Genomic DNA, 25,685 nt, shown 5'->3' on the forward strand with positions numbered 1-25,685 from the left:
GGGTCTTACCACTTCGTCTCCCATATCTCCGTTGATCCTGAGGGACGCCGCGTGGTGATGGCTCTCCAGGCGGCTCCACAGCTCCTGCACCTGCTTCTTCAGCGTCTCCACCTCCATCTGGTGGCCTGCCTCGATCTGCCTCAACCGCTGCTGGATGGCGTCCGTGTGGAGCGTCAGCCCGTCATCGTCCAGGTGACTGCGGGCCGGCTGCTCGGGGCTGGGTGTGGCGGCGGGGCGCCCCAGTAGGGCATGGAGGCAGCGGTGCTGGGAGCAGCTGCCCCGGCGGTGGTGGGTCAGGGAGTTGCAGGAGGCCAGGGACACCTGGCGGCTCAGTGGGGCCCGCTCCCCATTCACCTTGGCCCAGTGAGGGCCACTGCAGGGCTCCCCCTCCAAGCTCTCGCCATTACACAGTCCCTCCCTGCTGGGATCAGCACTCAAAGACTGGAAGGCACTGACAGAGGGCCGCTTGTGTCCTCCATTTGAAGTCCTGGGTGCCCCCTGCTCTGGCTCTGCCTCCCCGTTCACTCTCCTGTGGCAGGGGGGTTGACTCCTGCCTTCAGAGCAGGGCTGGGGGCCTGCACAGATGGGTGCCTGCACTGGGGCCTCTGGCCTGGTGCAGGCCTCTTCAGTCAGAGTCTCTGTTGAGCTCTCCATGAGGGAGGCCTTCTTGTCAGCCTGCACCAGGACCTCTGAGAGGTGTCTGCTGGACTTAAGCTCTGGTGGAAGGTGATTCTCAGCAGCCACTGGTGTCCTCTCTCCAAAGCCATTGGTTATAGTTCTAAGGGTAGCGTGGGCTGGGCTGGGGGTGCTGGTGCTAGGGTTGTGGTCTGGCTCCTCCTGGGCAGTATGGTTCTCCAGAACCTGCTTCACTAGCACTTCTTCCGGCTTCTCTATCGCCTCCTGCTCCTCTGGAACGTCCGTGGGACTGCCTGGAGAGACACTAGACTCCTCCTCAGGCTCATCTGTGCCCTTCTCTGGGTGATGCCCATTAGTGATAGTAGCCTCCGTCTGATTCTCAGCCCCATTGATGTTAGCTTGTTTATCAGCCTTACCATCACTGGTGCTGGCCTCTTTCTCCGTCTCTCTTCCATTAACGTTAGCATCAATCAGAGTTTGAGCCACAGCAATAGGAGGAGCAGCAGCGTTATCTTCTCTCTGAGTATCGGCACCAACCTCCTCCTTTGTTGCTTCCTGGAGAATGTTCTCCATCTGTCCCTCTGCCACAGCCAGCTCAATGGAGAGCTCAAGCTCTTCTCCTGCTGCTAACAACCCCTTGGAGGCTCCGTCTCTCAGCTCAATCTGCCCTCCTTCAGGGCTGTCTTCCGGCTCAGAGTCGGCCGTGCCTGCCTGAGGCCCTGCTGCTCCAGGCTGGCCGTTAGCACGCCCTTCCTGAGCTCCCCCTCCGTCGGGCCCCATAGCGATGTTGAGCTCCAGAGAGCGCCGGTGGTCCTGCCACTTCTCATTTAGGTTTGGGTCACTGGAGCGCCGGTTGGGGGCAAGCGAGTTCCCCAGCTCACATGCGCTGGGCAAGTTATCGAAGGAACGGGTCTTCGGACGTCTTTCGAGGGAGGAAAGAGATGAATTGAGTTGATTAGCACATGGAAAAAACAGCCTTTTATCCCTAAACAATGGCGCCGTATCATTGAGGCCTCATGATTGAAGTGGAGGCTGTGTATATAATCAGGTAATCATATTATAGTGTTCAGGATTAAGACATGCATGTCCACAAATGGAAAATACAGAGCGAAGCATAGCTCAAGTGATTGAGAAGACTATGTAAAATTTGTGTTGTAATCAAATGTATCCCCATAACCTATTGATCAAGGAAAAACTAAAAACAGACAGTTAATCTTGCAAAGAAAAAAGAAATTGAACGGATTCAGCACTGTTTTTGCGACACGTCCTCAACAGTTATCGTCAATAACAAATGGCTACAAAAATACTTTGCGGTATATTGTTGTAAACTGCCTCAACTGACTTATTTTTTATCTTTTCAAGACACCGACAAAGTCATGAGAGATTAAATAAGCAGAGGATAAAACTATTTGCATCTCCCAGACCAATCATTGTGTGAGTGAAAAGCAGTTAGGCAGCTGAGCTGATTATAGAGCAGGTTACAGAGCGAGGTCCCTTTGGCTGTGGTGCCCGAAACCTGGGTCTATCTTACATCAGAGAGGGAGCAGAGTGGCAGGCTCACCTGCCCAGGGGAGTGTCCTCAGGGTTGGCACCAGGCACAGGATAGGGTGCACACGACTCGTCAGAGGGCGTGGTGGGGGAGGAGCTGGGAAGGTAGACTGCTGTCCACAGCATCAGGTTACGTACATGACACACTGGGTGGAGCACCTACAACAACAGACCCAACTTTAGATATAGGAATATGCAGGGGGTTGAACATAAATATTTATGTATGTGATGGACAAAATATTCACACTTGAGCAAGCAAGGCAAGACAGTACAATATCAACGAAGTGGCCACAAAAACAGTTTTAAATAGATAAGATGACATTGTTTGTGTCATAAATTAAAGTTTAGTTCTAGGACCATGAACATTTTTAAGTAAACAAAAATAATAAATTATAGCACTCTGGGGCATCCCCTAAAAGTACCCCTCCCATTGTATCTAAGGCATGGAGGAATGTTCCAATATAAAGGGGTGAGCAAACAGAGAGCAGACATACAGTCTCGGAGTGGGAGGAGTAGAGCATGTTCCTCAAGGCGCGGTTGGCTGGTCGCAGCAGTGACCACACGGAGCAGGTCCTCTCCCCAACCTGCCGGTCCTCCCTCTCCTTACCACTGTTGCACAGGAAGGTGCCAAACAGACACGAGTAGGAATGCTGCACCATCTTCACCTGCACAGACAAACACAGGACCAGAAACACACAAACATGTCAGAGCATGCTCAAATCTCAGGTATGATAATGATAGTGAGTAAAAATTCCATGCATCTGAGCCTAAAATATTACAAAACTCTCCAGGGTAATTACATATCACAGTCTCGCAGCTGGATAAAAACAGTAACTCAAACCAACAAAATTTGATGGTCATTCATACTAATCCAAATATAAACATTTGAGTTGCATCCAATTCCTGACTAAGTGAGTTTGATTCCATCCTATTCAGGTCTATGGTCATCCTCCTCACCAGGAAGGCCTCATTGAATTCAAAGGAGCATGGGAACTGCCTTTGGAGCTGGTGAACACAGTCCAGCCACTGCAGGAAGACCGGGCAGCGCTCGTTCAGGTCCTCGGAGTTCTCCCCGTGGCCACAGCGGTCAGCAAACTTATGGCCAAAGTCCAGCCACTCAGTCTCCACCAGCACCTGGAAACCCTATAGAGAAATCATATCAACAGCAAGAGATACATTTCAGTCAAAATGGATGTTATACTTTAAGAGGGGCACATATGCATTTATTTCAGCCATCTAAAATGTGCCTCTGTTTATGTCTAATTGTTAAAATCAACCTAAAAATGTTCCAATACAACGATCAACGAGGCCCAATGATCGTCCCAGCCAGCCTACCTCAATGGTGCGGTAGTATGGGTCCAACAAGAGCTTGGACAGGGCAGCGATCTGGGGCGTGCGGTCCCATCCGTCAGAGCAGTGCACCAGAACAGGTCTGTGGTCGCGGTCCACAGCGTTCACCACCAGCAGGGCAGCCTTCAGCAGCAGAGACAGGTGCTGCAGCCACTTGGTGCTCTCCAGAGCAGACAGCCAGCTACAGAGGGAGAGCCGGTTAAGTTGTCTCCTGAATGCACAGCCTCACTGTAGTGTACACAAACTACTCCCATACAATCAGTCACACCAAGCACTGACTTATAAACACAACAGCTCATCTTAGATAAAGACAAACCAAAGACCTCTAAATATGACGAGCAAGAGGCTCTTAAATATGTGTCTTGAATATGTCTGTTTCATTGAATTTGACCAGTTATGAAAAGGGCTTACTATTATTGAGTCTGAGTACTTTCAACAACATGCTCTTAGTTCAAGGGAGACATTTTGATTCAATGGCAGAGTGGAATGTGAGTTCAGATGGAAAGAGATCCTTTAGTTGTGGGCTGGGCCGGGTTCCTAAACCAGAACCAGATGTGTGGGCAAGGCTAAAACCCAACTGGGGTTAATACAGTTACTAAGCCACCATGGCAACAAACTGGAGTGGAGTAGGTGGTCTCTGCTTGTGTAATTCATCTTGGATTGTGAGCCTAGTCGGAATGGACCTCCACTGCAGTGCTAGAGGCACAACTCACTTGGCCGGGTCTGGCATCTGGGTGCAGAGGAAGCGCAGGGACTGGAAACTCTTGCGGATGGAGTGAATGTTGGCCATGCCCATGAACACCACCTCACAGTTGGGGTAGTACTCTGTATAGAGGAGAAGATGAGTCAGTTTGTGACAAATGAACATATCATTAATACCAAAACAACTACTCTTGGGCAGAAAAATAACAGTACAGATTGCGAGTTAGGACAGTTTTTCTGTTGACATTAAGTTGACAATAACATGCTTCCATGCAAACCCATTGACCTCAGTCTCCTGGATCCACTGGCCCAGAGATGAGCCATCTTACCTGGGCATTCACAGCCCCCTCCCTTGGCCCTGTTGGCCACAGCGGCTGCATAGGACCTGGCATCCAGGATCAGCAGCTTTTGTGGCTGGATGGCCAGCGTCTCTACCTCCGAGCTGTTCGTCAGGGACGATTCTGAAACACGAAAAGACACAACCTGAATTAAATCTCTGCATAGGTGATGACAGTCAGTATTATCAAATAAAAGCGGTAATAAATGTCTGAGAGGGGCCAGCACAAGTCCTGACAGGCCAACATTGCACAACCATGTGTCTGCAGCAAAGCCACACAAACAGATAGGAAGGTGCTGCTTCAGCACTCTGTGTGTATGGTATGGGTGTGAGAATGTGTGCATGTTTGTGTGTTGTGGACTGACCGAAGTCAGTGTCCACGAGGTCATTGGTGCCGATGGTTCCATTGATGTAGGATCCGTTTGCCAGGTGTTTGCGGGAGCTGCAGTCCACAGCACAGGCCCTGGCGATGGACTGGACCAGGTGCTCGTCGTCTGCATTCCTCCAGCCCCACCAACTGACCTCCGGCTGGCCGCAGCGGGCGATCACAGCCCCAGTGCTCTGGTGCCTGGAGGACAGGGGAGGAGAGGCATGGGACAGTCAGGAGAACAGACTGCACTGTGTGGGAAAACAACATGGAGCAACTCTGATCCATTTGGCATCTGGAGTCAATAACAAGGTATCCTGTGAAAGGATTGGGTCCAAAAAACGTACATATGCAAAGATGGAACCCTCCCTACTCATGAAACACACCTCAGGGTGAAAGGAGTTGTCCTTGCTTTGCATTGTATTCACAGAACCTATCCCTGTTCTCTCTCACTGACTAACAACGCTACACACAGACAGAAAGCCCCACCTGAACACAACGGCCGGGAACCTCTTCCAGGAGCGGAAGTCTGCCACGTTCTCCAGCTCCTTGTCTGTGATCCAGGCTGGCACCAGGAGCTGCTGCGGATAGCTGGAGCACAGCCTGGCAATGCCATGGGAGAGAGGGGGCAGGGGTTAGAACAGGAGGAGAGGGGGGCACAGGCTGAGTGATGCCTCTAAAAAGTCCCTATCCCAGCAACAACTAATCGTGGACAAGGTCCTTATCTACAGGAGGCTCATCACCAGTGGAGGACAACAGAACAACCAGCCTCTGTATCAGACACACAGAGCAGTGTGTGCAGAAGGGTGACAGCAGACAGTTATCATGGCACTACCCTGGGAGGCTTGGTAATCAGATCAGCCCTGTAGGATGCAGGCTGTCAGGGGGCTGTTGGCGGCTCATACCTGAACTTGCTGTTGATGTCAGATATCCTCCAGGCGTTTTGAGTGTCAAAGCCCATCCTCTCCACCTCATTCTTGAACCAGGAAGTCACATGCTCTCCTAACAGAGCACACAGGGACACACGAGGAGAGATGAGATTAGCCAAAATGAAGGGAAGGATTTGGGTCTGTCACCACCGAGTAGAGGTTGTCTGAGGACACCGGTGTCCTGGTCTACGTACCTGGCCTGCACAGCTCCCCGTGCTGCTCCTTCTCCCCGGCGTACACGTCCACACACCAGGCATGGAAGGGGAAGGAGAAGAGGTCCTCCAAGCAAGACGGAGGGCGGACCGCAGCGTTCAACCGCTTCAGCCACTCCTGACACTGCTCTAAGGTGGAGAACTGACACCTGGGAGACAAGCAGCACAATCATACATACTCGCTATAGGCCTAAACCAAGACATGAACATCAAAAATGTTGCACGCAATATGCATGTCTGTATTGTTTCAGTTGGTCCTCCTACCTGACGACCTTACAGTCCTTGCAGGTGACATGGAGCTGGAACATGTCACGACACTCCACAGTCTCTATGAGCTGCAGAGGGACCTGGTGAGAGAATAAACACAGACACAGGAACACAACAGTCACACTCTGGTGTACCACAATCTCCAAACCAGCAGGCTGACTTTCTCTCACACAAATAAGCTCGTTTCAGGCTCTAGGCCTACATGTGCTCTACAGTCACACAAGGGGACAACCAAAAGTAAGAGAGCAGAAGTCACAAGCACATGCAGTAAATGCTTGTGCAATATCGCCACCAACAAAATGTCTACATTTCAAAACAAGTTAGTAGGCTAGTTAAATATTTCACGTTAAGTGTGATAATGCCGATCATGCCAGGAGAGCTAAAGGCTACACTGCTGTCACCATGAAAATCTGAGCACATACTCTACCTGACGACCTTACAGTCCTTCACAGCTACAAACTAGCTGCATCAGATATCAAATAGCATTTCCCAGGAAAAGTTTGCCATTTTCACGTCTCCTTTAACACTACCTTCCGATTTGATGTGCTTCCCTCGTGTACTGATTCAGTATGTAAAACTGCTGGATCATTGTGCAGTAAATGTTCATCTGCAGCCCTATCGCCTCATATTTACTGTCTATTAAATCCTCATCTGATCTAGGCAAATACCACAAAAACTACAGTATTATACTGAAGAGATCCAGCATTTAGCTTCATGGGCAACTCAACCAAATTCACATAAAAATGTAAGTTATAGATCTAGCCTGATAATTGGTAGATCCGTTCTAAGCTTTCTCGATCACACCTACAGTCGTGGCCAAAAGTTTTGAGAATGACACAAATATTAATTTCCACAAAATGTGCTGCATGAGTGTCTTTAGATATTTGTGTCAGATGTTACTGGAATACTGAAGTATAATTACAAGCATTTCATAAGTGTCATAGGCTTTTATTGACAACTACATGAAGTTAATGCAGGGAGTCAATATTTGCAGCGTTGACCCTTCTTTTTCAAGACCTCTGCAATCCGCCCTGGCATGCTGTCAATTAACTTAGGCCACATCCTGACTGATGGCAGCCCATTCTTGCATAATCAATGCTTGGAGTTTGTGGGTTTTTGTTTGTCCACCCGCCTCTTGAGGATTGACCACAAGTTCTCAATGGGATTAAGGTCTGGGGAGTTTCCTGGCCATGGACCCAAAATATCGATGTTTTGTTCCCTGAGCCACTTAGTTATCACTTTTGCCTTATGGCAAGGTGCTCCATGCTGGAAAAGGCATTGTTCGTCACCAAACTGTTCCTGGATGGTTGGGAGAAGTTGCTCTCGGAGGATGTGTTGGTACCATTCTTTATTCATGGCTGTGTTCTTAGAGAAAATTTTGAGTGAGCCCACTCCCTTGGCTGAGATGCAACCCCACACATGAATGGTCTCAGGATGCTTTACTGCTGGCATGACACAGGACTGATGGTAGCGCTCACCTTGTCTTCTCCGGACAAGCTTTTTTCCGGATGCCCCAAACAATCGGAAAGGGGATTCAGAGAAAATGACTTTACCTCAGTCCTCAGCAGTCCAATCCCTGTACCTTTTGCAGAATATCAGTCTGTCCTTGATGTTTTTCCTGGAGAGAAGTGGCTTCTTTGCTGCCCTCCTTGACACCAGGCCATCTTCCAAAAGTCTTCGCCTCACTGTGCGTGCAGATGCACTCACACCTGCCTGCTGCCATTCCTGAGCAAGCTCTGTACTGGTGGTGCCCCGATCCCGCAGCTGAATCAACTTTAGGAGACGGTCCTGGCGCTTGTTGGACTTTCGTGGGCGCCCTGAAACCTTCTTCACAACAATTGAAGTTCTCCTTGAAGTTCTTGATGATCTGATAAATGGTTGATTTAGGTGCAATCATACTGGCAGCAATATCCTTGCCTGTGAAGCCCTTTTTGTGCAAAGCAATGATGACGGCACGTGTTTCCTTGCAGGTAACCATGGTTGACAGAGGAAGAACAATGATTCCAAGCAACACCCTCCTTTTGAAGCTTCCAGTTTGTTATTCGAACTCAAATCAGCATGACAGAGTGATCTCCAGCCTTGTCCTCGTCAACAATCACACCTGTGTTAACGAGAGAATCACTGACATGATGTCAGCTGGTCCTTTTGTGGCAGAGCTGAAATGCAGTGGAAATGATTTTTGGGGATTCAGTTAATTTGCATGGCAAAGAGGGACTTTGCAGTTAATTTCAATTCATCTGATCACTCTTCATAACATTCTGGAGTATATGCAAATTGCCATCATACAAACTGAGGCAGCAGACTTTGTGAAAATTAATATGTGTCATTCTCAAAACTTTGCGCCACGACTGTACAGCGTCCTTGTGCAAAATGGTACGCAGCATCATCTGGATATGTGTGCAACAAAAGTTCAACATTCACCTTCTGCTACCATTTCTGTCAAGCCGTCTAAGCGTACAATTTGATGCATACGTTCGATTTATCCAATGAGTCACCACATAGAACGCACTGCAACTGCCTCTGCAACGCAATGCTGCAAGACAAACACAGCGTTCCATTTGAAATGTATGTAGTTCTGGTGTACCAAAACACAATGACGCTGTAGGTGTGATCGAGGAGTGAGTTTAGCTTTTGTGTCTTTTTACTTTCGGTTTTGTTCAACAGCTTCAAACAGCTGAAAATAATATATTTTGGGTTATTGAAAAAATAAATGTCACAGTGGTTTAGATCATACGATCATTCTCAACACCCCTCACTCAACTTTGGACCTTGAAACCAGTCCCACTGCTCCCCCCCCTCCCAGGGACTGATTAAGACCTGAAACACCAGGTGGGTGCAATTAATTATCAGGTAGATCAGAAAACCAGCAGGATCCAGACCTCATAAGAGTTAAATATCCTTACTTTACACTATACATAGCTTGTTTGGTCACAAACTGAAATTAGGCAAACATTATAGAATTTTAGCAACCAGGTAATGGCAGAGCAAAGTTTCACCCAAAAGCACATTTTCTGCTCTGCAGTGACTCAGAGGGGAGTGCAGCGAATGCTGGTTTTACAATTCCAACACGGTCCAATGCCATGCAGAATGGACAGGCGGTCAGTGTTCAACAGGTTCACACACACACAGTTGCCATGTCATCATCCATCCCAGCCCAGTCTGTGAGCAGGGCAACACGCTGTGCATGCAGGGGCTGCTGGGTACTTACTGACACCTCACAACAACTGTCACTCTGTTGTTCAAAACAAAACAGGAGAGACAATAAAGACAAGGGAAACAGAGTTAAAGCTGTGTCTGTACTGCTGCTGTTGCCTGGCCACACATTCCTTACACTCTGTTATAATTCCTGCTCTCTAATCTACATCTGACCACACAATGAATTCCTCGGATGCTTGTTAACGGCCTGCCTCACTGCGCGCTCCCTCTCCATTCTCTCTTTATGTGAGTGGTGAACCATAGCCATGTGATGCAAACGCTTTACCATCCAATCCAAATGTGTGTAGAGAACACACACTCCGTTTCATTAAACATAGTGAGATTCAGCTCCAATATAACCAGACTGACGGCAGAAATGGGCAAAAAAAAACAAAAAAAAAACAGGTGAGCTAGCCGGTAAGAACTGGAACATTTTAACACAGGTGATTGAGCAAAAACGTCCCTGTATATGTAAAAACATGCCAATCCAAAAGGAGCAGAACCTGCACAACTGTACAGCAATGCCGTTTATCACTACGGTACTATACTACTACAGTGAGAGGAAGTGAAGCAGTGTCATTTGTTTGTAAAATGGGGGGAATTTTCTGTACTAAGAACAGTGTAATAATGAGATGTCAATTTCTAAGAATAACCACACATTGGTAACAAAGACGGTCTTTATATAACACGACAAAAGGGGGAGAGGGCGGAAGTGTTGTGCATCCCTGATGCGATCTTTGCAACCATGGCAACGGCAAGTGGAAAGAGAAAAGCAAAGCAACTGAGAATGACCTCTCCAGACTGCCTGCCTTGTTACCACAACAGTTGTGGCACACTGTCACTGGACCCAGTACAGTCTCCATTCATAAAAAGTCAAGGTGCACAGAGACTGGAGAGAATAGGGTTTCACTTTACTGACCAGCTGTAGAGTTTCTTCAGACACTTAGGCACTGTCTGTGAAATTAAAGTGTGTGTTAGAGCTGGATGATAAACTGTGTGCTATCAAGTCCCAAGCCTTCACTTAGTTAGTCGGCAGTACTTACATTTACGATGGACTCTTTGAACTTGATGTGCAGGCGGTAGCTGGACATGGCGATGATTGCATCCTCCGCTCTCCCCACATACTTTGTGAACTCCCCATGCAGCTCGGGAAAGGGCACCTGGCACCACAGGAGGGAAGTTATCAAAGGGCACAGAACCTTATCACTTGAAAAGGTGCCATATAAATACACACATACACAGTAAATTACCATTACAAACACATGTAGAAGAATGACTTTGCGATAACTGTACAGGCATGACTTGGCATTGTGCTAACCAGCTCCGACAATGTGTTCTCACCTGCAGGCTCTCCTCCTCCAGGACTGGGGGCTTCTTGGGGAAGATCTGATTGGCCTGGATACATTCCATGCTCTGCGGCCCCTCCTCCTCCTGCCAATCAGAAAATATGTTGTTGATTATGTGGAATGTCCAGCGTCTTGTAAAATAACTCAATAGTCCACTATCCCCATTCACTGGTTACAACCAGCATCGACTGTAGCCATTCTCCAACATTTAACCTAATCTGTTTCCATACCTCTAACAGTAACTTAATTGAATAGGCTTTCACAAACAGCAAATGATGAAGCCAAATGTAATCAGAGGAGTGTTGATGCTGAAACCAACTATAAATAGGTGTGTGGTCTTAAATCATCCCTGTGCAATCTCTCAATCCTCCACACACACACCAGGCCCAAGTCCCCTGCGAAGAGTACCTCACCCTTGGCTGACAGCCTGGCATGGTACTAAAGCGTGTCTGTGTAACCCAGTTCAGAGCCAGAAACAGATACCGGCTACAGAGCACACTGCGCCAAGTACAAAATATCATAAGTAATCCTTTTACAACCAAGTGTCTTAAATAATTACAGGTCTTAATGTAATTTGGGTGGCTAGATCCAATTATGGTCCCCTTTGATTTCTACTGGTATCCGTCTGTGCCACACGTGAGGAGCTCTTTGATGTTGCATACCTTACTTCTCAATTCAATGAGCATATTTCAGAAACCCACAGAGGACATTTCTTTGATGGTAATGTGAAGCATGAACACATAAGCAGTTAAATAGTTTTTATTCAGGGACTAAATTGTAGATTTTTTTTTAAACTGCCTTTTGAAACAGGGAGGGCTATAGCAGAAGGCTGTGCTCTTTGCTTTATCCCGGTCTGTTTCAGCAGCACCCTGGGGCCCATGGGTGGTAAGGCTAGGACACAATAGGAGTTCAGTCTAGTGAGAACATAATGGCAATACTGGCAAGGACAAAGAGAGATTAGGGTGGTCTGGTCCATAGACATTGCAGATAAAAGACATGGCTGGGGCAGCAGGCTCAGAGCGACCATCCCACCAACTGAACGCTGTCTGGGAGCCAAGCTGACAGTGTCCTGTTCGTCCGCATGGCTGGGGTAACACTCTGCAGAGGCCAGTCAGGGGGCAGGAACAGGAACGCACAACACAGGCAGACACACACACACACATACAAAGACATACACATCAAGTATTTACGGTCTGAAAGACACTCGCCCATCAGGCAAACCAGGAGAATTTTTTGGATTGATATCAGGTATTTTATATCTCCTTCCCAATGGGACAAACTCCACAAGCAGGCTCAAGTTGCGTGACTGCTCAGATCACCCCACCCCCCCTCGAGTTATAGGACTACCCTTAATGTCAATCCCCGCACACACACACACTTTCAGAGCAAGGTTTATGATTGACCAAGATATAACTCATCACATGCAGTGGTAATACTACTCCATATCACCATAACACTAAGGCTTCCAGTCAAAATCAAACACTCCCTGCTGAGGCAGCAGACTGGGTGGAACTTTGACACTGTGTCCGATGCAACCATCTAGCTACCAGTAAACACAGCTGATTTAAAAAGGCTGAAAATCAATGGAGAGTTTCCGATTCTGCAGACAGCACACACACTGATAGCTCTTCTTCACTGGTAGATAGAAAACGGTCATGATGAAAGCTGCACTTTACCATTGCCCTTGTGAAGGAGTGTGGGTCACTGGACAAGGAACACAGGCCTTCCTCACTGGACCCCAAATCTAAGTCTGTAGAGAGTGGAACAAGGGGAAAGATCTAATTTGATTGCCCTATAAAACTGGACTACAGTAGTCTATCTTATTGCAGAGGATCCCTTGTAAACAATCTCTCATTAACAGTGATCACATAGATGAGAGTAACACCCTGCAGTAACTGGATTTGGAGTGCTGGGTACACAGTCATTCTGTGTCACATGTAGAAAATGAAATACAGCCCTTACGCAGAAAAAAGGTGTTCTTTTCAATAGGTTATCACTTCAAAATGATAGGAAGCTAAACAAAATGAGTAGCGAGTACTGTGATGTGCACCGGTTTTGCTACATACCAAAAGAGAACAAGCAACAGATGAGGTGCTATCCTGATGATCCTGTTTTGCAAATTTCAGTTAGAGTAAAGACATTGAATTCTGTAGGATTAAAAGAGAACATGAAACTAGTTATTATAAGGAATGAACAAATAGTTAATCTGCAAACATCTCAAACAGCTTACTTTTCGCTGGAACATTCAATCTACAATAGACCTTTTCATTCCCTGGTAAATATAGATGTGCTGGTGGTTACAGTAAGCTGCAAGTGAGGTGAGAGACACCACTTAAAACACATTTATGGAATGGAAAAAAGCCATTTACGTCCAGTTGGGCCACAGTATACTATGTTCATCAATACTGATAAGGGGGGGGGGGTGTAAGATACAGCTACAGTGCATTTGGAAAGAATTCAGACCACTTCCCTTTTTCCACATTGTTACGTTACAGCCTTACTCTAAAATGGATTAGACAAAACAATTTCCAAACAATACTCGAAATTGAGCTCAGGTGCTTCCGGTTTCCATTGATCATCCTTGAGATGTTTCTACAACTTGGAGTCCACTGGTGGTAAATCCAATTGATTGAACATGATTTGGAAAGGCACACACCTGTCTATATAAAATATATAAAAAAGGTTCCACAGTTGACAGTGCATGTCAGAGCAAAAACCAAGCCATGAGGTCAAAGGAATTGTCCGTAGAGCTCTGAGACAGGATTGTGTCAAGGCACAGATCTCGGGAAGGGTACCAAAACATTTCTGCAGCATTGAAGGTCCCGAAGAACACAGTGGCCTCCATCATTCTTAAATGGAAGAAGTTTGGAACCAAAGACTCTTCCTAGAGCTGGCCACTCGGCCAAACTGAGCAGTCGGGGGAGAGGGCATTGGTCAGGGAGGTGACCAAGAACCAGATGGTCACTCAGACAGAGCTCAATAGTTCCTCTTTGGAGATGGGAGAACCTTCCAGAAGGACAACCATCGCTGCAGCACTTCAATCAGGCAGAAGCCACTCCTCGGTAAAAGGCACATGGACAGCCCGCTTGGAGTTTGCCAAAAGGCACCTAAAGGACTCTCAAACCATGAGAAACAAGATTCGCTGGTCTGATGAAACCAATATTGAACTTCTTGGCCTGAATGCCAAGCGTCACATGTGGAGGGTACCTGGCACCATCCCTACGGTGAAGCATGGTGGTGGCAGCATCATGCTGTGGGAATTATTTTCAGCAGCAGGGACTGAGACTCGTCAGGATTGAGGGAAAGATGAACGGAGCATTGTACAGAGAGATCCTTGATAAAAACCTGCTCCAGAGCACTCAGGACCTCAGACTGGGGCGAAGGTTCACCTTCCAACAGGACAACGACCCTAAGTACACAGCCAAGACAATGCAGGAGTAGTTTCAGAACAAGTCTCTGAATGTCCTTGAGTGGCACAGCCAGAGCCCGGACTTGAACCTGGACTTGAATCCGATCGAACATCTCTGAAGAGACCTGAAAATAGCTGTGCAGCGATGCTCCCCATCCAATCTGACAGAGTTTGAGAGGATCTGCAGAGAAGAATGGGAGAAACTCCACAAATACAGATGTGCCAAGCTTGTATCATACCCACGAAGAATTGAGAGTAATCACTGCCAAATGTCCTTCAACAAAGTACTGAGTAAAGGGTCTGAATACTTATGTAAATGTGCTTTCAGTTTGAAATATTTTATCAATTTGCAATTTCCAAAAGCCTGTTTTTGTTTTGTCATTATGGTGTGTGTAGATTATGAGGGAAAAAAACTATTTAAATCAATTTAAGGCTGTAACGTAACAAAATGTGAAGGGGTCAATACTTTCCGAATGCACTGTACATAGCAATATTATTTTTGGAAGATATTTCACAAGTATTGATTTGTAAAATGACAATTCTACTAGTTTTTTTTACTGTAGGTAGCATTAGCTTGCGCTATTCTGCTGTACCTGTGCCAAAACGTCGGTATTTTTCATCCTATAGCTTGTTCTCCATCTTTTTAGGCTAAATAGTGAGCCATGTTTTCAGCACATATTTTCCTGACTGATCAAAACTTGTTTCTCATGCTCGCTCTTGTTTCTTTGCAGCAGACGTATCGTGAGCAATGTATAAGACTGGCAATCAAAATATCTACGTTTATTGGTCACGTACACAGTTTAGAAGGTGTTATTAGCAGGTGCAGCGAAATGCTTATGTTACGTTTTACTGCATTGTTAAGAGCTAGTAAAACAATTCAAATGTAAGGAAAATACATATCAGGACAATTTACACATGATCAGCTAAGAATGATATGTACAGCAGCAGATATTACAGTAAGTGTATCCAGTTTATAAATAAATATGTGGTGTATAAAACAGGATTCTACACAGGATTTTTTTTTAACAAGGTGGTGCTGAGTATATCTTTTAACACCTGTAACTGCCATTTCCCAAAATCTAGAGATTAAAAAAAATGCCTTATGTTACAAAAAAAGGGGGGAAAATATATTTATTTTGCTAGACAGACCTGAGAAGCTGTGGGTGAAGGCCAGTTCAAATACCACCAGGTCCCAACCAACACAGAACCAATAAAACAACCATAGGAGCATGGTGTCAGAAACAGAAGCAGAAATCCATCTCCACTCTTTGTATAACAGAGTGAGGCCTGGGCGATATGGCCTAAAAATCTGCGATTTTATCAAACTTATGGGCGATTCACAATACATAGTATCTCTATTTTTTATGCTTTCTCTAAATAAGCTTTGTTGCACAATAAAAAGTTCAATACTCAGCATTTCAAACAGTCGGGAACAATCTAATGATTCAAGGCTTGTAAAATTACACCTAGGCTAAATAAGCCTTCAGTTTGCAATAGTCACTGATCTGGCTTTCAAGTCTATGAAAATGCAATATATTGGTTAAAAATGTTACCAGAACCATGCGCATCCACTAATAATGACAAACTTTTTGTAGCAGGCTTTATAGATATTGAAATCAAGTGGCCTACCTCGATAAGAAGATGCTTATTTCTCAGAATAAGAATGAGTTGCCAATCCCTTATACAGTGCAGTCGGGAAAGTATTCAGACCCCTTAACTATTTCCACATTTAGTTACGTTACAGCCTCATTCTAAAATGGATGAAATCTACACAATTTCCCATAATGACAAAGCAAAAACAGGTTTTTATACAGTACCTGTACAGTAAGTTCAGACACACCTACTCATTCCAGTGTTTTTATTTTTTTTAAATGTTCTACATTGTAGAATAATAGTGAATACATCAAAACTATGAAATAATACATATGGAATCATGTTGTAACCAACAAAGTGTTAAACAAATCAAAATATATTTTACAATTGAGATTCTTCAAAGTAGCCACCCTTTGCCTTGATGACTGCCAAGAGTGAGCAAAGCTCTCTCAACCAGTTCATGAGGTAGTCACCTGAAATTCATTTCAATTAACAGGTGTGCATTGTTAAAAGCTAATGTGAAATTTCTTTCCTACTTAATGCGTTTGAGCCAATCAGTTGTGTTGTGAAAAGGTAGGGCTGGTATACAGAAGTTAGCCCTATTTGGTAAAAGACCAAGTCCATATTATGCAAACAGCAGCTCAAATAAGCAAAGAGAAACGACAGTCCATCATTACTTTAAGACAGGAAGGTCAGTCAATGCAGACAATTAAGAACTTTCAAAGTTTCTTCAAGTGTAGTTGCAAAAACCATCAAGCGCTATGATGAAACTGGCACTCATGAGGACCAGAGTTACCTCTACTGCAGAGGATAGGTTCATTACAGAGTTATCAGCCTCAGAAATTACAGCCAAAATAAATGCTTCAAGTAACAGACACATCTCAACATCCACTGTTCAGAGGAGACTGTGTGAATCAGGCCTTCATGGTTGAATTGCTGCAAAGATACCACTACTAAAGGACACCAATAAGAAGAGACTTGCTTGGGCCAAGAAAAACGAGCAATGGACATTCGACCGGTGGAAATCTGTTCAATTTTGAGATTTGTTTTTTTGTGAGACGCAGAGTAGGTGAAAGGATGATCTCCGCATGTGTGGTTCCCACCGTGAAGCATGGAGGTGGTGGTGTGGGGGTGCTTTTCTAGTGACACTGTCGGCGATTTATTTAGAATTCAAGGCACAATTAACCAGCACGGCTACCACAACATTCTGCAGTGACATGCCATCCTATTGCGCTTAGTGGGACTATCATTTGTTTTTCAACAGGACAATGACCCAACACATCTCCAGGCTGTGTAAGGGTTATTTGACCAAGAAGGATGTGGTGCTGCATCAGATGACCTGGCCTCCACAATCACCTGACCTCAACCCAATTGAGATGAGTTGTACCACAGAGTGAAGGAAAAGCAGCCAACAAGTGCTCAACATGTGGGAACTCCTTCAAGACTGTTGGATAAGCATTCCATGTGACTACCTTATGAAGCTGATTGATAGAATGTCAAGAGTGTGCAAAGCGGTCATCAAGGCAAAGGGTGGTTACAATGAAGAATCTCAAATATAATTTGATTTGTTTACCACTTTTTTGCTTACTACATGATTCCATGTGTTATTTCATAGTGTTGATGTCTTCACTATTATTTTACTATGTAGAAAATATTCAAAATAAAGAAAAACCCTTGAATGAGTAGGTGTGTCCAAAAAATAATAATACAAATGAAATATCACATTTACATAAATATTCAGACCCTTTACTCAATACTTTGACGAAGCACATTTGGCAGCGATAACACCCTCAAGTCTTCTTGGGTATGACACAACAAGCTTGGCACACCTGTATTTGAGGAGTTTCTCCCATTCTTTTCTGCAGATCCTCAAGCTCTCAGGTTGGATGGGGAGTGTCGATGCACAGCTATTTTCACGTCTTTCCAGAGATGTTCGATCGGGTTCAAGTCCGAGCTCTGGCTGGGCCACTCAGACATTCAGAGACTTGTCCCGAAATCCACTCCTACGTTGTCTTGGCTGTGTGCTTAGGGTCATTGTACTGTTAGAAGGTCTGAGGTCCTGAGCACTCTGGAGCAGGTTTCATCAAGGATCTCTCTGTACATTGTTCTGTTCATCTTTGCCTCGATCCTGACTAGTCTCCCTGCCACTGAAAAACATCCCCACAGCATGATGCTGCCACCACCATGCTTCACCGTAGAGATGGTGCCAGGTTTCCTCCAGACGTGACGCTTGGCATTCAGGCCAAAGAGTTCAATCTTGGTTTCATCAGACCAGAGAATCTTGTTTACTGAGTAGTGGCTTCTGTCTGGTCACTACCATAAAGGGCTGATTGGTGGAGCGCTGCAGAGATGGTTGAACTTCTGGAAGGTTCTCCCACCTCCACAGAGGAACTCGAGCTCTGTCAGAGTGACCATCGGGTTCTTGGTCCCCTCCCTGACCAAGGCCCTTCTCCTCCCGATTGCTCAGTTTGGCGGCTAGCTCTAGGAACAGTCTTGGTGGTTCCAAACTTCTTCCATTTAAGAATGATGGAGGCCACTGTGTTCTTGGGGACTTTCAAAGCTGCAGAATTGTTTTGGTACCCTTCCCCAGATCTGTGCCTCGAAACAATCCCGTCTCTGAGCTCTACGGACAATTCCTTCGACCTCATGGCTTGGTTCTTGCTCTGACATGTACCTCTCCAAAACATGTCCAATCAATTTAAATTTACCACAGGTGGACTCCAATAAAGTTTTAGAAACATCACAAGGATGAACACTGGAAACAGGATGCACCTGTGCTCAATTTTGAGTCTCAAAGCAAAGGGCCTCAATACTTATGTAAATAAGGTATCCGTTTTAAAATGTTTATAAAATGTGCCACAAAACATAAAAAATGTTTTGTGTCATTATAGGGTAGCGTGTAGATTTAAAAAAAGAATCCTGATCATTTAGAGAATAAGGCTGTAAAGAAAAAAATGTGGAAAAAGTCCAGGGGTCTGAATACTTTCCAAATGCACTGTATAAAGTAATGTCTTTCATTACTCATTCTACAATTACAAAACAGAGTACACAGCCAGCACAGTCTGTCACTAAAATGCTGCTAGCAGTGTGTGGTACTGCAATGAAAAACGGAGCATTAATTTTCCACGTTCATTGACACTTTCGTTTTAGTAGGGTCTGCTTTGTTCTTCAGTGCATTCAGAAAGCATTCATACACTGACTTATTCAACATTTTCTTGTTACAGCCTGAATTAAAATGTTTTTTAAATGTTTTATTCTCACCCATCTACAAACAATACCCCATAATGACAGTGTTTTTAGAAATGTTTGCAAATTGATTGAAAACAAAATATAGAAATATCTAATTTACAGAAGTATTTACACCCCTGGGTCAATACATGTTAGTCACCTTTGGCAGAGATTACAGCTGTGAGTCTTTCTGTGTAAGTCTAAGAGCTTTGGACACCTGGATGTTACAATATTTGCCCAGTCTTTTCAAAAATCAAGCTCTGTCAAATTGGTTGTTGATCACTGCTAGACAGCGATTTAAGTCTTGCCATAGATCTACAAGCAGATTTAAGTCAAAACTAACTCGGCCACTCAAGAACATTCACAGTCTTCTTGGTAAGCAACTCCACTGTAGATTTGGACTTGTGTTTTAGATTATTGTCCTGTTGAAAGGTGAATTCATCTCCCAGTGTCTGGTGGAAAGCAGACTGAAACAGCTTTTCCTGTAGGATTGCCTGTGCTTAGCAACAGTATGTTTGTTTTTTTTATCCTGAAAAAAAAAACTCTCCAGCCCTTAACAATTATAAGCATACCCATATGATGCAGCCACCACTACGCTTGAAGATTTGCACCAAATATCACACTTTGTATTCAGGACAAAAAGTTAATTGCTTTGCCACATTTCTTTAAGCACTACTTTAGTGCATTGTTGTAAACAGAATGTATGTTTGGGAATATTTGTATTTTGTACAGGCTTCCTTCTTTTCACTCAGTCAATAAGGTTAGTATTGTGGAGTAACTACAATGTTGTTTCAGGTTTCTCTTATCACAGCCATTAAACTCTGTAACTGTTTTAAAGTCACCATTGGCATCATGGTGAAATCCCTGAGCAGTTTCCTTCCTCTCCGGCAACTGAGTTAGGAAAGACACCTTTATCTTTGCAGTGCCTGGGTGTATTGATACACCACCCAAAGTGTAATTAATAACTAACTTCACCATGCTCAAAAGGATATTCAATTTATGCTTTTTAAATGTTTTACCCAACTACCAATCAGTGCCCTTTGCGAGGCATTGGAAAACCTCCCTGGTCTTTGTGGTTGAATCTGTGTTTGAAATTCACTACTCGACTGGGGGATCTTAGATAATTGTGTGTGTGTGGTGGGGGGGGGGGTACAGAGATGTGGTAGTCATACAAAATTTATGTTAAACACCATTATTGCACACAAGTGAGTCCATGCAACTTATGTGAATTGTTAAGAAAATGTTTACTCCTGAACTTATTTATGCTTGCCATAACAAAGGGGTTGAATACTTTTTGACTCAAGACATTTTAGGTTTTCATTTCTAATTAATGTATAAATATTTTTAAAAACATAACTCGACTTTGACATTATGGGGTATTGTGTGTAGGCCAGTAACCAAAAATCTCTATTTAATTAATTTTAGATTCAGGCTATAACGCAACAAAATGTGGAAAAAGTCAAGGGGTGTGAATACTTTCTGAAGGCACTGTACATTTTGGGCGTTCAGACATAAAGGAAAGGGGGATACCTAGTCACATCTTCGGCGCCCGGGAACAGTGGGTTAACTGCCTTGTTCAGGGGTAGAATGACAGATTTTTACCTTGTTAGCTCGGGGATTCAATCCAGCAACCTTTCGGTTACTGTCCCAACGCTCTAACCACTAAGGCTATCGTTAGAAAGATTAAGTTCTCGTCTATTTCGGTCAAATAATGTCTAAGCGTTACGGTATTCATATGAGCGATTCTGTTGGACCAAACCTCAAATAGAGAGTTTAAATTGCTTGTTGTCAAAAAGGAAGAAGTTATCTTTCGTCTTTTCTGTGAGTGGGAGTGGCTAGGTGTCTGTGTGCGAGTGGAAGTTGCACAGTGCACACAGCACAGAGGGAGTCGAAACCAAAGATACAGATACTGATAAAACATATCTGTCACACACACACACTGGTGTGCGGACACACCAACAAAACATGCGTTTTTTTGTTTTTTTTTACATCAGCAGGCTCGTGACCCATGGCCTCAGCTCAGTCTGGCTCTGTGTGCCACACAGGGCAGGCTAAGCCCCTTAGCGCCTCAGTCCTGTCATGTGACTACCATACATCTGATCTGAACCTGCAACACTCAAGCAAAGGCTTAAATCATCATCTCTCAAAGTGAATACTTCCCATCTCAGTGACGTAAGGAGGATATGAGGAAAGAGTGTGAGGATCTGTGTGACATTATGGAGAACAGTAAAGGTTGAGTAGTTGCATGTGCTGGTCTCGAGAACCCAAGAAGGCTTATAACTTCCCCTATTATGGGTTCTCAGCTGAACGTATGGACCACAGCTTCATGTAAACTACAATCCCGTGGCTCTGTTTTAACATTTAGAAACGTTAATAATCCTCACCATTTCCCTCACAACGTGAGGGACGTTCACTGACTCCACTGTAGTGCAAGGGAATTGGAGTCATGATAAGGGCAAGAGCTAGTCTAGCTGTAATGTTCTGACACATAAGCCTGATATTATCAAAACATGTGACATTCAAAGCCAATCTATCCAGCAGTGAATAAAAACATGTTTCTCAAACTATTTATTGTTAACTGTGTGAATCACCAACACTGATCAAGGACTAGTAGAGAAGAACTAGCCTTCCAGATAATTTTACTAACACATTAGTAATCATGCATCAAAGCAGAAACTTTAGAATTCCAGATAGCCAACTAACGTTACTGGTGAACGGTAGCAGTTTGCCTTGACTGTTATCTTTACAGAGATTAAGCTAGCAAGGCATGCAATTAGAATATAGTGCTGAGCGATGAAACAAAATTTCAGTTATTTTTTAATTTTTTAAAACTAAGGTCGGTTTAATTATTTGAATTCCATTTTGTTTTTTCCCCCCCTATGAGATCAATGCGCACATTGCAGTTTATCTAGAAATAAATCAGATCAAACCCGAACTGCGCGATGTAGTAGGGAGTTGTCGTTTCCAACAGGCCAATATTCTACATAGATCAGCACAGAAAACGTGGTAATTAACTACAATAACCATAATTCATTGTGCGCCTACACGTCCGGTCTGCGTTTCTTTTACGGCTGCTAAGAATGAGCGATCGAGAGAGCAGTTGCTTCCCGAGGCATCTCTACCTGAAAATATGATCTAAGTGATTGATAGTTGGTCATAAAATTCAAAGCCTTATTGACTTTGAAGAACTACTAAAATAGTGATTTTGTCAGACAGCATAGGCAGCAGCTCTATAGAGATGAGATGACTTTCGAATTTAATAAAGTCATCAAATAAAACAAATGTAATATACACAACTGAAATATTTTATTAAAGTAAATTGAATAAATTATGGTTAATAAGTGATAAGCATCAATGGGCAGTGACTACCATCAAGAGTGTGAAAAACTGTCAAGGCAATGGGTGGCTACTTTGAAGAATCTCAAATATAAAATATATTTTGATTTGTTTAACACTTTTTTGGTTACTACATGATTCCATGTGTGTCATTTCATAGTTTTGATGTCTTCACTAACTATTCTAAAATGTAGAACATAGTAAAAATAAAGAAAAACCCTGGAATGAGTAGGTGTGTCCAAACTTTTGACTAGTACTGTATATTGTTAAACAGCCAGTTTAAAAAAATGTAGATATGATTTTTAGGCCATATCGCCCAGCCCTAAAAGGAACTCATCTTTCATAGCAGCAAGATTATTTTTAAACAAAAAAGCTAAATTACTACACACCGTTATAGGGTTAGTGTTCCCACACAGCCATATCTCCATGTTACAGCGCTTGTTAACGCAAGATAGAGGCGGCCACATGTGCAAACACCTGTGTGTAAGCCAGGGTTTCCTAAACTCAGTCTTCGTGACCCCAAAAGGTGCACGTTTTGGTTTTTGCACTAGCACTACACAGCTGATTCAACTAATCAATTTGATCATTTGATTCAGTTGTGTAGTGTTAGGATAAAAAATAAAATGTGCAGCCCCTGGGGTCGTGAGGACCGAGTTTAGGAAACGCTGGTGAGGAAGTGTTGTTCATCAACTGGAGGTGCACACAGCAAATGGATCTGTACAAAGAAAAAGATATTAAGTGTATATTTTTTATTTGAACGATTATTTCTCGCTGATATGAAAGGGGCATATGTTTCACATTTTGCAAAGCGATGATTAGTGTCACAATTGTAGTTTACACACAGCCAACCGTGGCCGAAGCCAACAGCTGAAAACCCTAGGATAAGGGCTTTCAAGAGCTAACTAGCTTGGTACACTATATATACACAAAAGTATGTGGACACCCCTTAAAAAATGTGTTGATTCAGCTATTTTTAGCCACACCCGTTGCTGACAGGTGTATCAAAATTGAGCACACAGCCATGCAATCTCCATAGACAAACATTGGCAGTAGAATGGCCTTACTGAAGAGCTCAGTAACTTTCAACATCATAGGATGCCACCTTTCCAACAAGTCAATTTGTCAAATTTCTGCCCTGGTCAATTGTAAGTGCTGGTATCGTGACGTGGAAACAACTGCAATAGCGGCTCAGCCGCGAAGTGGTAGGCCACACAAGCTCACAGAACGGGACCGGCGAGTGCGTTGCACGTAAAAATAGTCAGTCCTCAGTTGCAACACTCACTACAGAGTTCCAAACTGCATCAACAGCACAATAACTGTTTGTCGGGAGCTTCATGAAATGGGTTTCCATGGCCGAGCAACCGCACATAAGCCTATGTGCTGGAGTGGTGTATAGTTCGCCGGCATTGGACACTGGAAACGCGTTCTCTGGAGTGATGAATCACGCTTCCCCATCTGGCAGTCCGACGGACGATATGTGGGTTTGGCGGATGCCAGGAGAACGCTACCTGCCCGAATGCATAGTGCCAACTGTAAATTTGTTGGGAGGAATAATGGTCTGGGGCTGTTTTTCATGGTTCGGGTTAGGCCCCTTAGTTCCAGTGAAGGGAAATCTTAATGCTACAGCATACAATGACATTCTAGATGATTTTGTGCAACAGTTTGGGGAAAGCCCTTTCCTGTTTCAGCATGACAATGCCCCCATGCACAAAGTGAGTTCCATACAGAAATGGTTTGTTGAGATCGATGTGGAAGAACTTGACTTGCCTCCACAGAGCCCTGCCCTCAACCCCATCAAACACCTTTGGGATGAATTGGAACATGACTGCGAGTCAGGCCTAATCATCCAACTTCAGTGCCCAACCTCAATGGAAGCAAGTCCCCACAGCAATGTTCCAGCACCTAGTGGAAAGCCTTCCCAGAAGAGTGGAGGCTGTCATAGCAGCAAAGGGGGGGGACCAACTCCATATTAATGCTCATGATTTTGGAATGAGATGTTCGACGAGCAGGTGTCCACGTACTTTTGGTCATGTAATGCATGTTAAAGGCCGATTCGCGACGTGCAATAGAAAAATAGCAATTTCAACAACTATTATTGGATAACTAGCTAACTCAAGGTTAATATTAGTTAGCGGGACTAATCATAAACGTATTATTAGCAAACTACGTTTACGTTAGTTAGCAGGCTGGCTAATTATCCAAATATCCATTCTCTGTCAGTCACTGTGTCGACGCACATAACGCGGCCAAATGTTAACTGTCAACAATTGATACAGACAATTTTTACCCGATTGGAGTTTACCACGTTAGCTAGCTGGCTAACTTGTGTAGTTGTAGTTTCATCTTTGAGCCATCTTATAACGTAGTACACGTTAACGTTACGCCAGTTTGCTAACTAGTAGCGGCGAGCTAGCATAGTCCAGTCAATCGAAACCATATATATCACATGGCTAGTTAGCGGCTAACGTCAGTTAGTTAAGCTGTGAGAATGCCATTTTCTCGTTAGGACTTTGACAGGTCAAAATAAATATATTGCTGTTTGGGTACGACGTAGTTATGCTTCTTCCAGTCATAAAGTTACAGTTAGCTAGTTATCGTAGTCAGGCTGGCCATTGCTTGCTCTTTCTGGAACTGTTGTTGTTATGAGGGCGGACCCCAAAACTGAGGCCTCTGTCAAAACACACCGAAGCAGGAAAACAACCGGAGGACTCACCAGAGAGAAAGCAAAGACAAAAGAAACGTTAATGATCCAGTTGAAGATCCGTGCACTGGGTTTGCAATAAATTACACGTTAGGAAATACATTTGTCATATCCGAGGCCAGTTTCAATACGTCCCGTAGAAGAATCGAGTCGCCATCGCTGCGAATCTCCAACCCAATAATATACGTGACGTAGTACGCAACGTAACCACGTTTATTTGGATGTGGGGGATGGGTACGCAAACGAATCCCATGAGCATGTAAACAAATAAATAAATGCAAGCTATACGCTATCCGGTGTCGTTGGGACGTCCATACCATAAACCCCTACACCTATTCTAACCTTAACCGTTTTAAATGTAAACTTCAATGGGGTATCGTCAGTTGGGACGTCCCAAGGATTCGGTTGAGACTTTTCCATGAAAAGTACACCGTTTTTAAACCAATTTCTACCATCTTTGTTTACATCTGTCTAAACGTTACATACATTTTTAGTAGGCCTAAACTTATACTAGGCCACCAGAGATAAT

At 44.2% G+C, this 25,685-nt stretch overlaps 1 protein-coding gene across 3 annotated transcripts in view; it reads right to left on the reverse strand.

Annotated features, from left to right (window-relative positions):
• The window catches only part of LOC139576951 (phosphatidylinositol-3,5-bisphosphate 3-phosphatase MTMR3-like), a 28,054-nt gene extending 2,690 nt beyond the window's left edge, over positions 1 to 25,364 (reverse strand). For 2 of the 3 annotated variants that reach the window (XM_071403586.1, XM_071403584.1), the window contains exons 1-18: positions 25,169 to 25,364; positions 12,956 to 13,036; positions 12,566 to 12,639; positions 11,922 to 11,987; positions 10,885 to 10,974; positions 10,587 to 10,703; positions 6,346 to 6,428; positions 6,064 to 6,230; positions 5,846 to 5,942; positions 5,430 to 5,543; positions 4,939 to 5,141; positions 4,566 to 4,697; positions 4,248 to 4,359; positions 3,520 to 3,715; positions 3,142 to 3,327; positions 2,679 to 2,849; positions 2,198 to 2,343; positions 10 to 1,558 (exon numbers count right to left, since the gene is read on the reverse strand). In XM_071403586.1, the coding sequence (XP_071259687.1) occupies positions 10 to 1,558; positions 2,198 to 2,343; positions 2,679 to 2,849; positions 3,142 to 3,327; positions 3,520 to 3,715; positions 4,248 to 4,359; positions 4,566 to 4,697; positions 4,939 to 5,141; positions 5,430 to 5,543; positions 5,846 to 5,942; positions 6,064 to 6,230; positions 6,346 to 6,428; positions 10,587 to 10,703; positions 10,885 to 10,974; positions 11,922 to 11,987; positions 12,566 to 12,568 (3,432 nt within the window). In that variant the 5' untranslated portion in view covers positions 12,569 to 12,639; positions 12,956 to 13,036; positions 25,169 to 25,364. Of the gene's footprint in view, positions 1 to 9; positions 1,559 to 2,197; positions 2,344 to 2,678; positions 2,850 to 3,141; positions 3,328 to 3,519; positions 3,716 to 4,247; positions 4,360 to 4,565; positions 4,698 to 4,938; positions 5,142 to 5,429; positions 5,544 to 5,845; positions 5,943 to 6,063; positions 6,231 to 6,345; positions 6,429 to 10,462; positions 10,498 to 10,586; positions 10,704 to 10,884; positions 10,975 to 11,921; positions 11,988 to 12,565; positions 12,640 to 12,955; positions 13,037 to 25,168 lie in introns of those variants that run through there. The other variant, XM_071403585.1, reaches the window with a different exon arrangement.
• Positions 25,365 to 25,685: the final 321 nt, after the last annotated feature.

This window comes from Salvelinus alpinus, chromosome 5, assembly GCF_045679555.1.
Source record: "Salvelinus alpinus chromosome 5, SLU_Salpinus.1, whole genome shotgun sequence".
NCBI classification, from domain to species: Eukaryota; Metazoa; Chordata; class Actinopteri; order Salmoniformes; family Salmonidae; genus Salvelinus; species Salvelinus alpinus.